At 38.3% G+C, this 13,821-nt stretch overlaps 2 protein-coding genes across 9 annotated transcripts in view; one reads left to right on the forward strand and one right to left on the reverse strand.

Annotated features, from left to right (window-relative positions):
* Positions 1-13,821, forward strand: part of LOC109410678 (protein amalgam) — a 373,824-nt gene that overhangs the window by 152,212 nt on the left and 207,791 nt on the right. The window lies entirely within an intron of this gene.
* LOC115258437 (C-type lectin 37Db-like) lies at positions 4,612-5,221 on the reverse strand. Its single transcript, XM_029858533.2, has 2 exons — positions 5,070-5,221; positions 4,612-5,009 (listed from the first exon to the last, which is right to left on the reverse strand). The coding sequence occupies exons 1-2, from the start codon at positions 5,172-5,174 to the stop codon at positions 4,653-4,655; spliced, it is 462 nt and encodes a 153-aa protein (XP_029714393.1). The 5' UTR covers positions 5,175-5,221; the 3' UTR covers positions 4,612-4,652.

Below are 13,821 nucleotides of genomic sequence, written 5' to 3' on the forward strand. Positions count from 1 at the left end.
TTCTTGAAATAGTTAAAAATAAATCATCAAGTAAACCTGGAGAAGTTTTTGGGTACATCTCTGAAAAGATGATTGAAGGATTTCTAAAATTTCCGAAGGAACTCCTGATTGAATTTTTGTAGAGAACCTGAGAGGAATTTCTGAAGAACTAATTTGAGGAATTCCCGGAGCAATCCCTGAAAGACTTCCTGGATAAATCCCTAGAGCAATTCCTACAAGAATGCCTGGAAGAAGCCCTATAGAATCCTTAGTGGAATTCCCGGAGGAATTCCCGTAGAAATTCTCGGAGGAATCCCTGGCAGAATTTCTGAAAGTATACCTGGAGAAATTTCTGTATAAATTATAGAACGAATGCCTAGAGAAGTATCTGAAGAGATCTCATGAGGAAACCCTAGAAGAAATTCAAGATAAATTTCTAGAGGATTGCTTGGAAGAAGTTCTGGAGAAATTCATGGAGGAATTCCTAGAAAAAAAATCAGAATACACCTTTTGAGGAATTCATAGAGGAAATCTTATAGAAATTAAAAAAAAAAAACATCCTTGGGGGAGTTCTTGGAGAAATCTCTGAAGGAATTCCAGGAGAAACCCCTGAAGTAGTTCCTGGGAAAATCTCTAGAGAGAATCTTGGAGAAACTTCTAAACAAATTCCTGACGTAAATCCTGGAAGAGTTACACTAGTTTACAAAATAAAATGAAAGTCGTGAACTTCTGTCAACGATCAAATATTGTGCTTCAAAAAATTTTAAGTGGTACAGTTTTTGAGTTTTAACTCAATATCGAGTTTTACAACTTTTAAAAATATGGGAATTTACTAAAATTCAAATATATTGCGTTTTGTTCAACCAATATTAAATCTTTTTCCATAAATTAAAAGCTGAATATTATACGAATCGATCTTATAAACGTAGGCTTTGCGTCAGATTGATGAAATTTAAGATATTGGAGAGTTTTTGGAATGATCTCCTTAAATTTTAGCCAAATTTCCAAAAATATATATAATTCCTGGAGAGATACCTGGTGGAATACCTGAAAAATTCCTGAAGGTATTGTATTCCAAGAAGTTTTCCTCCTGGAATAATTTCTCAAGAAATCCTTAGCGGATTTCCTGGAACAATCCTTGGGGGAACTTCTGGAGGGTTTCCGGGAAGAATCTTCGATGGATTTCCTGGAGGATTCCATGAAAAAATCCCTGGAGAAATTCGTGCAGAAATCTCGGAGAAATTCCTGAAGCAAGTCTGGAGGAGTTCCTAGAGGTATTCTTGTGGGAAATGCTGGAGGAATCCATGATGAAATTCCTGGAAGAATCTCTAGAGAAATTCTTAAAAAAAATATTATATAAGTTTCTAGAGGAATCTCCAGAGGAACTCTGGGAGATGTATATTACTTTTCTATGTCTGAAAAAAAAAACCAAGAGAAAATCTTGGAGGAATTTCTTGAGAAATTTCTGGAGGAATCCCTGAAAAATTACTGAAGGTATTTCTGGAGAATATCCTGAAAGAATTTTTGAAGAAACCTCTAGGGGATTTGCTGGAAGAACCCTTGGAAAAAGTTCGGAAATCCTCGAAGGATTTCCTGGAGGAATCCATGGGAAAATTCCTAGAGAAATTCGTGGACAAATCGCTGGAGGAATTCCTGAAGCAATTCATGAAGGAATATCAGGAGAAATTCCTGGAAAAATGCCTGGAGGAATCCTGAGGGTATTCCTGGAGAGTTTTCTGGAGGAACTTCTGAAAAATTCCCAGAAGATTTTCTGGAAAAATTTTTGAAGAAACTGCTGACATAATTTCTGAAGGATGTCCAGGCGCAATTCCAGGATCAATTCCTTGAGTAATTACTGGATGTACTCTTGAAGAAATTCATGGGGTAATTTCTAGAGAATTTCCTGGAGGAATGCCTGGGGGAATTTCTGTAGGTTTTCCTTTGAGAATTGCTGCAGGAATCCTTGAAGAAATTCCTGTAGGAAATTTCCTAGGGAAATTTCCTAAGAAATTCCTGGGGAAATCATCGAAGGAATTTCTGAAAGAATCCTTGGGGGAATTCTTGGGGAAATTCGTGGAGAAATCCCTGGAAAAATCCACGACGGAGTTCCTGAAGGAATTTTTAGTGAAATTTCTAGAGGAATCCATGCCAAGAGGTAAATCTAAAAAAATTCTTGGAGGAATTCCTGAAAAAATTCTAGTAGGTATTTCTAGAGATAACCGTGGTAGAATTATTGAAGGAATCCCTGACGGATTTTCTAGAGAAATTCATGGATGAATTACTGACATAATTTATGATGGAATTCCTTGATTATTCCCTGGTGCAATTCCTGGAGGAATAACTCAAGAAATTCCTAGAAAAATTCCTCGAGGAGACCCTGGAGAAATTCCTGGATGAAATCCTGAAGGAAAGCCTGCGTAGATTTCTGAAGGAATCCCAAGAAGAATTGCTGAAATAATCCCAGGAGAAACTCCTGGAACAACTCATGGGAAATTGCTGGAGGAATTTCTGGAGGATTCGCTGGAAAAAATCCTAGAGAAATCTCTGCAAGAATCCAAGGATGAACATCTGGAAGAATGCCTGAAAAATTTCCTGGAAAAGGCCTGGAAAATACCTGAAACCTGGAGGATTTCTTGGAGGAATATCTAAAAAAAATCTTGTAGTAATTCTTGGAAGGATTCCTGGAGGATATCCTAGAGGCATACCTGTAGGAAATCGTGAAGGAATCTCCAGAAGAACTCCTGGAGAAATCTTTAGAGGAATTTCTGGCGGAGTTTCTGGAGGAATCTGAAGGTGAAAAGAAATTTCTAGATAAATTCCTGAAGAAATTCGTGGATGAATCTCTTTAGAACTTCGTAGAGGAATGCCAGGAATAATTCCTGAAGAAATCGCAGATGAATTCTTGAAGAAATTCTGGAGGAATCATCAGAAGAGTTCCTAAAGAAACTCCAGAAGGAATCCCGTAAGCAATTTTTAGAGGAATTCCTAAGGGAATTCCTAAACAGTTTCTGGAGGAAACACTGTATTATTTCCTGGAGGGTTCCTTAAACAATACAAGGAGGAATTCTTGAAAGAAACTTAAGAAGAGCTTTATGTAGTTTTGTATTTTTGTAGTAATTTTTAAAATAAGTTATTCCAAATAGAATCACAGAAGGAATTCCCTAATTAAGTCCTGCATAAAATCTTGGAGGAATCCATGGAGGAATTCCCGGAGGATATCCTAGAGAAAAGCATGTAAGTTTAACGAAGGTATCTCTGGAAATACTCCTGGAGGAATCTGGAGGAGTTTCTGCAGGAATCTCTAGAGACATTTCTGAAGGAATCCCTGGACGATTGTTTAGAGGAAACCCTGCAGCAATTTCCAGAGGAATCCCTGGAATAATTCCTGGAGGATTCTCTGAAGAAATTTGAGAGAAATCCCTTGAGAAATTTCTGTAGGAATCCCCGGAGGAATTCCTGAAGAAATTGCAGATGGAATCCTTGGAGGAATCCTGGAAGAATTCTAAGAAGAGTTATTGGAGGATCTCCTTGAGGAATCCCTGTAGCAGTTCCAGAAGGAATCCCTGCAGGAGCTCCTGAAGAAACCCCAGCAGAAATCCCAGAAGCAATTCCTAGAGGCATTCCTAAACGAATCCTTAAACAGTCCCTGGAGGAAGTACTGGCTTAAATCCTGAAAGAATTTCAAGAGGCACTCCCTAAAAAGTGTTCCTTGGGGAATCGTTCGAGGTTTATTTTAATAATCCCTTGAGTTGTTCCTGAAAGAAACACAGAAGAAATTCCTGGGTGAGCTATGGAAAAAATCCTGGAGGAAATCGTCGATGGATCCTTGCAGAAGTATCTATAAAAAATCTGAAGGAAACGTGGGAGAAATTCTTGATGCATTTCTTGGAACAAACCCTGAAACATTCACTATCGGAATCCTGCAAAATGCCCATGGAAGAATTCACGAAGAAGAAACTCTTGGAGAAGTCCCTTGTGGAATTTCTGAAAAAAATCCTGAAGAAGTTCCTGAATGAATGCCTAAATGAATTTTTGAAGGTATTCGTAAAGAAATCCCAGGTATTTTGCTCTCAGCATGACGTTTGTTTGAATTGAATACTGGTGAAGATTCGTGTTGCAGTTGCACATAACTGAACTCCATAGCAGCATATGGTTTTACAAAGTCCTTCTTTTTCCCTACCGGAACCCGTTCCGACATATCTGGAAAATTTGGCATGCTGTGTTGTGTTGCCATCACAAAACTTAGCCATTCAACCAAGCTTATTTGGTAAAAAAAAAATTTTAGATAAGATTGAAATGGTTCTCTTGGAGAAATATTTGGCGAAATTTCCTGTGGTTCTCGACTAAAAATGATTTGATAATTGTGGATAACCTAAATTATTAACATATCAAATTTTTTGAGATATTTTTTCTGGAACTCTGAATTATTGATAATCTTTGAGTTGGCTCGATATTAAAAAATAAATCTGGGGGGGGGGGCTGCTTTCTTCGTTATTGAATAAAAAATCATAAACCAAAAAATGAGGAAATGCTTCCAGTTTCGCCTTAAATACCAATTTCATATTCAAAACACTCAGCTGAGAATCAGGCTCTACTAGCTTGCAAACTTTTTCACAAAGACACATCGATCTACGTACCAATGCAACGATTTTTATTAAATTCCGGATCGAATTTTACATTTGTTCGCACACAAAACGCCGCGTTGAGCTGCACACCACGTCATTCCATTGCCACTGGAAAGAACGCGACGGTTCGTACCACAGATGAACGCAGTGTTCATTACCGTTCCTATTGTCCGGCATGCCGGCGATCCACTTCTCGTACGACACATCCATACCGGTTCCGTGCCAAACAAATTTGCCTTCCTTGGCCAAATCGCTGGCTCCGATCCAGAGCTCCACCTTGTTCGTTTTAAATGCGTCCACTTTCTGGGCCTGCTCCTCCATCTGTTGCTGCTTTTCCTCCGTATCCAGTATGGCCAATCTCCAGCCGTTCCTGCTGCAATACTCGGCTGCTCCAACCCAGTTTGCCTAAAGGGAGGAATTGGAATGGATCCTATAAGAGTAGATGAAAACGTAATGCACACTTACCACAACGTTCGGGAAGCAGAATCTATTTTTGCAGTCGCATTCCTGCTGAGCGGCTGTGAGGTCTGCTAGAAAGATAGTCACGATTAGATACAATGAGAAAATCATTCTTATGTTTGTACTGATAAACTTTGCTGCATTCGTTCGTAACGATTGAGACTTAAATAGGTTTATCGGAGCCGTTGATAAATGATGCAATTAGATAGTATTAATAACTATGACAGTAAGCAAACACTGTAGCACAGAAATCTGTCAATGAAGTAATTAAACATTTTTCAAGCCGACACCCCACTCTTTCATGATTGATAGACATTTGGACCGCACTAATAAGTCAGTGTAGTTGGTACATTTCGTATTTCATGGTTCACATATTATTGTCAACCGTCAGTAAGGAAACGAGGTAGAGAAATTCCTTCGCCCATCGTGACATTACTTCCCCGTAGACGAGTCCTGTTGGATTTCGCTTTTACCTACCGTCATGTGATTTGTTTTTGACGCACATACTAGTACTCATCCGACCACCATTCCAAATCTTTTGAAGATAATGCCCATGTGGTCCGCAAAGTACATAAATTGATCGGATTTTGTGAAAATCGTACACCGGCTTTTGTTGTTCCTCGCCCATGGTTTTTTACAACTCTGTGCGATGAATACTGTCGTATATATCGTAGCTTCATTATGAAGAAGAAGAAGAAGAAGAAGAAGAAGAAGAAGAAGAAGAAGAAGAAGAAGAAGAAGAAGAAGACTTCCTGGATAAATCTTTGAAAAAACACCTAGATGAATCCCTGGAGCAATTCCTACAGGAATGACTAGTGGAAGCCCTGTAGAATCCCTGGAGGAGGGCCCATATAGACGAGGCGGTAAACGCACGGGTATTCAGCATGACCATGCTGAGGGTGACGGGTTCGATTCCCGGTCGGTCCAGGATCTTTTCGTAAAGGAAATTTCCTTGACTTCCTTGGGCATAGAGTATCTTCGTGCCTGCCACACGATATACACATGCAAAATGGTCATTGGCAGAGGAAGCTCTCAGTTAATAACTGTGGAAGTGCTCATAGAACACTAAGCTGAGAAGCAGGCTTTGTCCCAGTGAGGACGTTACGCCAAGAAGAAGAAGAAGAAGAACCCCTGGAGGAATTCCCGGAGGAATCCCTGGAAGAATTTTTGAAAGTATACCTGGAGGATTATGGGAAAAATATCTAGAGAAATTTCATGAGGAAATCCTAGATAAATTTCTGGAGGATTCCTTGGCGGAAATTCTGGAGAAATACTGGGAGGAATCTCTAGAAAACTTTCAGAAGAAACCTCTTGAGGAAATCATGAAGAAATTTCTGAAAGAATCCTTGGAGGATTTCTTAGAGAATTCTCTGAAGCAATTCTAGAGGAATACCTGAAGCAATTCCAGGGAAAATCTCTAGAAAGAATCCTGGAGAAACTTCTGAACAAATTCCTGGCGTAATTCCTGGAGAATTCTTGGATGAGACCCAGTTGGAAATCCTGGAGAAATTTCTTGGATGATTTATCGGAGCAATCCCTGGAAGAAAGCCTGGAAGAATTCCTGGACAAATCTCCAGAGAAATACTGGGAGTAATTGCTGGAAAAAAATATGAAAAGATCCCATGAGAAATTCCAGGAGGATTTTCTGGGAGAACTCTTGGAGGAATTTCTGGAGGATTCCTTGGAGAAATCTCTGGAAATTTCCCAGGAGAAATTCGTAAAGAAATCCCTGTAGCAATCTCTGGAGGAATTCCTGGAGAAATGTATGGAGGAATCCCTGAAAAATTCTTGGAGAATTTCCTGGAAGAAACTCTTAAGAAACTCTAGAGGATTTCCTGGAGAAATTCCTAAGGTATTTCCTGGATCAATTTCTGGAGAAGATCCTGGAGAAATTCCTGGATAAAATCCTGGGCCATTAATTGGAGGAATTTCTAGAGGTATTCCTGTGGGAATTGCTGTAGGAATCTCTAGAGGAATTCTTGAAAGAATTACTGGACAAATTTCTAGGAGGAATCCCCAGAGGAACCCTGGGAGATTTCTATTTCTGTTATTTTTATATTTCTGGAAAAAACCTTGAGAAATTTCTGAAGAAATTCCTGGAGAAATTCTCGAAGCAATTTCTGAAGAAATCCCTGGGGGAATCCTAAAAGAAATGTGTGAAGAAATCCTTGGAGGGGCCTCTGGAGGAATCTCTGGTGAAATTCCTGAAGGAATACCTGGAGGAATCCCTGAAAAATTCCTGAAGAATCCTCTTAGGAACGCCTGGAGGATTTTCTGGAGGCATCTCTGAAAAAATCCTTGGAGAAATCTCGGGAGGAAAACCTGAAGCAATTCCTGATGGAATCTCAGGAGAAATTGGTGGAGGGATTCTTGCAGAAATTCCTGGGGTAATTCCTTGAGGAATTCTTGGAGGTACTGGAGATATTTTTGGATAAAATCCTGGAGGAATGCCTGGAGGAATTCTAGAGGAATTCTTGAAAAAAATACTGGTTTAATTTCTTGAGGATTCTCCAGAGTAATCCTGGGAGATTTGTATTTCTGTTATTTTTCTATTTCAGAAAAAATCTCTTGAGAAAATCCTGGAGAAATTTCTAGCGGAATTTCTAGAGGAATTCCTGGATAAATCCTCGAAAGAATTTCTGAAGGAACCTCTTGGGGAGTCCTTGAAGAAATTTGTAAGGAAGTCCTCGGAGCAATCTCCAGAATAATTTCTGGAGGAATACCTGGGGGAATCCTCGAAAAATTCCTAAAGGTGCTCCTCCATGAACTTCCTGAAAAAAAATCTGAAGAAATCCCTAGAAGATTTGCTGCACGAATCCTTAGAGGAACTTCTGGAGAATTTCCTGGAGGAATTTTCGAAGAATTTCCTGGAGGAATCCCTGGGGAAATCCCTGGACAAATTCGTGGAGAAATCCCTGGAAGAATCCCTGAAAAATTCCTGAGAGAATTCATGGAGAAATTCCTGGAAAAATTGCTGATATAATTTCTAGAGGATGTCCAGGAGCAATTCCTGGATCAATTCCTAGAGAAATTGCTGGAGGAATTCCTGAAGAAATTCTTCGCGTAATTTCCGGAGAATTTCATGAAGGAGTTCCTGGAGAAATTTCTGGATAAAACCTTGCAGGAATGCACGGAGGAATCCCTGGAGGCTTTTCTTTGGGAATTTCTGGACAAATGCTTGAAGGAATTCCTGGAGAATACTCTGGAGGAATTCTTACAGTAATTATTGGATGAATTTCTGAAAGAATCTCTACAGGAGCTCTGGGAGAAATTTCTGGGACAACCGCTGAGAAATTCAGAATTTGGAGGAATTCATGTAGGAGTTTCTGAAAAATCCTTGGAAGAATCCTGATGGAGTTTTTGGAAGAATCCCGGAGGCAATTACTGAAGGAATCTCTGGAGGAATACCTGGAGGATTTCTTGGAGGAATCTCTGAAGAAAAAACAAACTTGTAGGAATTCTTGAAGGGATTCCTGGATTATATCCTGGAGGCCTGCCTGTAGGAATTCCTGAAGGAATCTCCAGAGGAACTCCTAGAAAGAAACACAGAAGAAATTCCCAGAGAAGCTAAACAATAGCGCCAAAATCAGTTTCATACGACTAAATTCTTTCTATTCTTTATTATTTTCTGGGTAGCTTTTATGTCATCCCTGATCTTGAGGTATACGTGTGGAAAGGATGTGCCCAATGTTGGAACTCCAAGGCAATCCGGAATAACTTCGGAACCATGATATTTCATGAGACTCAACATATAGATATAAAGATGGATAAATTATTAGTGAAATTCCGAAAAAATCCCCAGCAGAGGTGAGATTTCAACTGCAGAAATAAAAACCCAGATTAATCCACCTAGCGGTGATAGTGCCTTTCTCGTAGAATACGTTCTCTAGCTCCTGCAACATAGAAGCTTGAACTTGTAATAGTTATAGCAATTAGATTCTTCAAGGGTACACCAAAAATATACAGTAAAATGGGGTATCTTTCATAGTTTTTCAGCAAATTTTCTTAATATTTTCCCATGTAACAGTATTTCCAATAATAACATACATATTTTCAAAAACTTTTGTTCGGTGCAGAACCATCTGTCAAAGTAACGCTTCGATTGTGAATATAGGAAAGTGCGTGCGCTGCTTTTGTAAGATCTGTAAAAGTAATCTTTAGTGATTTTCAAGTACGAAATGGTATCACCACCAGAACAAAGGTATAATTTGCGTTCCTAATGTGGAAACTAATGTGATTGCAGCTAATTAAAGCTAATTTCAGACAAAATTTAAGTGACTCTTTATTGTTGCGTGAAAATCACGCAATTATGGGTGACTTTTTGTGCAGCATATATGTAATTGAGAGTTCTGCGTACATAGACATTGCATACTTTTAGGCGTTTATCGGTGGTGTGGGTGGATGGAGATTTGGTCCCAATTTTGAAAAATTGATTTCAAATCATGAAAACACGCTTCGTTAAGGACAAACGTCTCGAAATCCCGTAACAACTGTGCATCAGAACTTCAGACGCACAAGTCTCAAGAAGCATGCTTTAAACAACAGTGCATTTTATTATTTTGTTCTTGCTCACTTGTAATATGCTTAAAATAAAAATGTCAGGTGCGCTGGTTTTGTTTACAAAGAGATTTGTGCTCTCGAAATCGTGAGTAGGTGCCAAAATCAGCCATTGTGGCGGCCATTTTGAGATTCTAACAAGTCTGTCCTTAAGAAATTTGAGACCAGCTTTAGATTCTACTATTCTTTATTACACCAACGAACCTAACCTCAAAATGACTGACAATTCTCAGGTCATTTTGACAGATGCAACATGAACATGAAAAGGACGGCACCAATGTCGATAAAGTAGAATATATGATCCGTCTTTTTCGTGCATGTGTGTTGTCTGTCAAAATGACTTGATAATTGTCAAACATTTTCATGGCTAGCTTTGTTGGTGCAATGAAGAATAGTTGATCTAACGAGAATAAGTGATCATTCATTAACAAAATAGATGATAAAACTTGAGTAACTAAATAAATAATAGACAACAAGTTGACCCAAAATTGTTACACAGCCAATTTTGGCCCATTAATTTAGTTTTCATTATTCATCAACTTTTTAGTAATTTTCATCACCTAAAGTGAGTTTTACAAGCAGATTTTTATATAAAACAATAAAAAGGAGTTTCAATGATAAGAATGTAAAATAACAATAATGTAAGTGTTATTTCTGTATGAAAATCGATTATAAAATGATTGCTTCTTGAGTAGGTACCTAACCCATAATTGTGCTATGAGTGTAACTTTATGAATCAATTTTGAAAAAATGAACTATCCCATCCATATCCGAAAGCTCGAAAATCGTTGCCATCATCTTATATAAGAATAGTACTTTGAGCATGACGCTGAGGAAGGTGATTCAGTCCCAAAACAAAATTTTTGGTCCTTTTTATACAGGAATCAAAAACATTCAATATTGAGAAAAAAGGAAAATTTGATGAAAAATGAAACTAAAAATAAATGACGGGAGCGAAAATTTTCACTCTCATCAACAAGCGCGGCACACTACGAAAGTGATCCTTCTTAACCCTCGAACAATCGCGTCTTCAGCCACCCTCAGCGACACCACGCTCACGCTGTGTACCACAAATGTGCTTTTTTCATGGTGCGTGTACTCAGTACACGACGCGACTGTAACCGGGTTGATGAAATATACGATTTATTAAAAGAAGGTTTTCAATTCCCTAAAAGTTTGCCTACCTTAAGGCGTTATTAGTTTAGACGGTTTTAACACTACAGTGACAAAAAACACATAATTTATTTGTATGACTTTGGATCCTTTGGACAGCATATTCGAAATCAGGGATATCGATTTAGTACACCCAGCGAATAAACTAACGAAATTCATCAAAACACCTTATGAACTTTTGCTATAACTAAATATTATGGAAGCCATAAGAATACCTCATGAAAATTCATTGTGTAGATTACTTAAAATGAAGCATACTGGAAATGATCCATGAACATTTCATGAGGTCGGTCAAGCCAATCAATGTTACCCTGCTAATCAAAAAATCTGTTGGCAACTGGGTTCAAACCAACAAGCTTGAGATCAACTGGCTCGCATGCTACCACTCGGCTATAGAACGAGTTGACATGAGAGGGAACAAAACGCAGACAACAAGCGTTTGTTGGACGATGATCACCTTTTTTGCCATGGTAAATTTAAAATCATTTTTATGCTGGTCATTACCGCAAGCCGTCTTTCACTCTTTCAGTTAGTTTTCACAACAAAATTAATTTCAGTGTAAAGGGTTAGTTGTAAATTGGGTCAATTATAAAATTGACAGTCAGGCCAAACATGTCTAAAGGTCCAATCTGCAAAAGAGAGGCTCTCTTAGGTTTCCCTCTCTTTCGTTAATATCTCAGCTGTTTTTTTGTATTATGATTGTCTCCTTGCATTGAACGATGGTCAAAACAATCGTCTTTTGATTTGTACTGCAAAAATAGTTAAAAAGTGTACCATTACATTGCAATAATTTAAAGAGAAAGTGAACAAAGAGAGCCTCTCAAATGCAGATAGGACCTATTGAAATGTTTGGCCTGATTTATCTGTTGAATTGAAGCGAAACTCAGTCTGCAGAATAATGCATTTTACGAGCCGTTATTATGAATGAAATTTTAGCAGGAGATAGCGTCCAAACCCGCGAAAATCGATATCAACATCAACATTGTTGTCACTTCGTAAAATGGCTCATAGTAATTTCAACCACCAGCCGTTATTCAGTGTAGGAAAACAAAAACCAGTGACTGAGTAGAAATTTTCCTCGGTAGGTGATAATTCAGGCCAAACATGTCTAAAGGTCCAATCTGCAAAAGAGAGGCTCTCTTAGGTTTCCCTCTCTTTCGTTAATATCTCAGCTGTTTTTTTGTATTATGATTGTCTCCTTGCATTGAACGATGGTCAAAACAATCGTCTTTTGATTTGTACTGCAAAAATAGTTAAAAAGTGTACCATTACATTGCAATAATTTAAAGAGAAAGTGAACAAAGAGAGCCTCTCAAATGCAGATAGGACCTATTGAAATGTTTGGCCTGAATTAGAACCTGAAAAATGTACATTTATTCGTTAAGTGGTAGGTTAGTTAATCGCCAAGATGTATGCAACACACTATATTAATATCTTCGAGACGTTCATAGATTACGTCACTTAAAATTTTCCATTCTACACGCTAAGAAAAAGTTACTCTAAAATGAGTAAGATTCACACAAAACTAAGCTAAACTGGAACAGCTCAAAAAATGAGTAAATCGCATTTCCATCGATAGCGCTGGCCCAAGCGCAAAAATCCAATCAGTTTAAGCCGTATAATATTCTTTGCATGACCAAGAATATTATACGGCTTAAACTGAATGGATTTTCACATTTGGGCCAGCGCTATCGATGGAAATGCAATTTACTCTTTTTTTGAGCTGTTCCAGTTTAGCTCAGTTTTGTGTGAATTTCCTGACCGTGTAAATAACTTTTCTCCCTCTACACGCTAAGAAAAAGTTACTCTAAAATGAGTAAGATTCACACAAAACTGAGCTAAACTGGAACAGCTCAAAAATGAGTAAATTGCATTTCCAGCAATAGCGCTGGCCCAAGTGCAAAAACCCAAACAGTTTAAGCCGTATAATATTCTTCACATCAGCAAGAATATTATACAACTTAAACAAATGAGATTTTCGCACTTGGGCCAGTGGTATCGCTGGAAATAAAATTTACTCATTTTTGAGTTGTCCCACTTTAGCTCCAAAATGAGTGAATTTTCTGACCGTGTACGCACGCTAAGATAAAGTTACTCTAAAATGAGTAAGATTCACACAAAACTGAGCTAAACTGGAACAGCTCAAAAAATGAGTAAATTGAATTTCCACACGCTAAGAAAATGTTACTCTAAAATGAGTAAGATTCACACAAAACTGAGCTAAACTGGGACAGCACAAAAAATGAGTAAATTGTATTTCCAGCGATAGCGCTGGCCCAAGTGCAAAATTCCAACTGGTTTAAGCCGTATAATATTCTTCGCATCATCAAGAATATTATACGGCTTAAACTGATGAGATTCTCGCACTTGGGCCAGCGCTATCGCTGCAAAAAAAAATTACTCAATTTTGAGTTGTCCCACTTTAGCTCGAAAATGAGTGAATTTTCTGACCGTGCAGCGATAGCGCTGGCCCAAGTGCAAAAATCCAAATGGTTTAAGCCGTATAATATTTTTCGAATAATCAAGAATATTATACGGCTTATACTGATGAGATTTTCGCACTTGGGCCAGCGCTATCGCTGGAACAAAAATTTACTCAATTTTGAGTTGTTCCACTTTAGCTCCAAAATGAGTGAATTTTCTGACCGTGCATCTTCAAAATGTGTGCATGGATTATTACACTTTGTGAGTACCTCTTAAAGCGTGTCGTGATTCACGATTGCTCCCTTGCCTGAGCGAAGCACACGCTTAAAAATGTTACATTAATATGTGTACTATACGTAACGTGTACACCTGCAAAAAATTTTACTCGGTTTCTGAGTTGGTCTCACTCAGAAATCGAAAAATCCTTTGTTTTCTTGCTCAGTTTCCATTAATGGTGGGACAACTCATTGGCAACGGGTTGTCCCACTTTTAGCTAAAACGAGTAAGAAAAATAATCGATTTTTCGATTTCTGCACGGTCAGGAAATTCACTCATTTTGGAGCTAAAGTGGGACAACTCAAAAATGAGTAAATTTTATTTCCAG

The sequence above is a fragment of the Aedes albopictus genome, chromosome 3 (assembly GCF_035046485.1).
Source record: "Aedes albopictus strain Foshan chromosome 3, AalbF5, whole genome shotgun sequence".
Classification (NCBI taxonomy): Eukaryota; Metazoa; Arthropoda; class Insecta; order Diptera; family Culicidae; genus Aedes; species Aedes albopictus.

Excerpts from the sequence above, each read along its gene's own strand:
- LOC115258437 (XM_029858533.2), bottom strand. The coding sequence starts at position 5,174 with ATGATTTTCTCATTGTATCTAATCGTGACTATCTTTCTAGCAGACCTC. Across the intron at positions 5,010-5,069 it reads TCTGCTTCCCGAACGTTGTG|GCAAACTGGGTTGGAGCAGC; the intron begins GTAAGTGTGCAT and ends TCCTCCCTTTAG.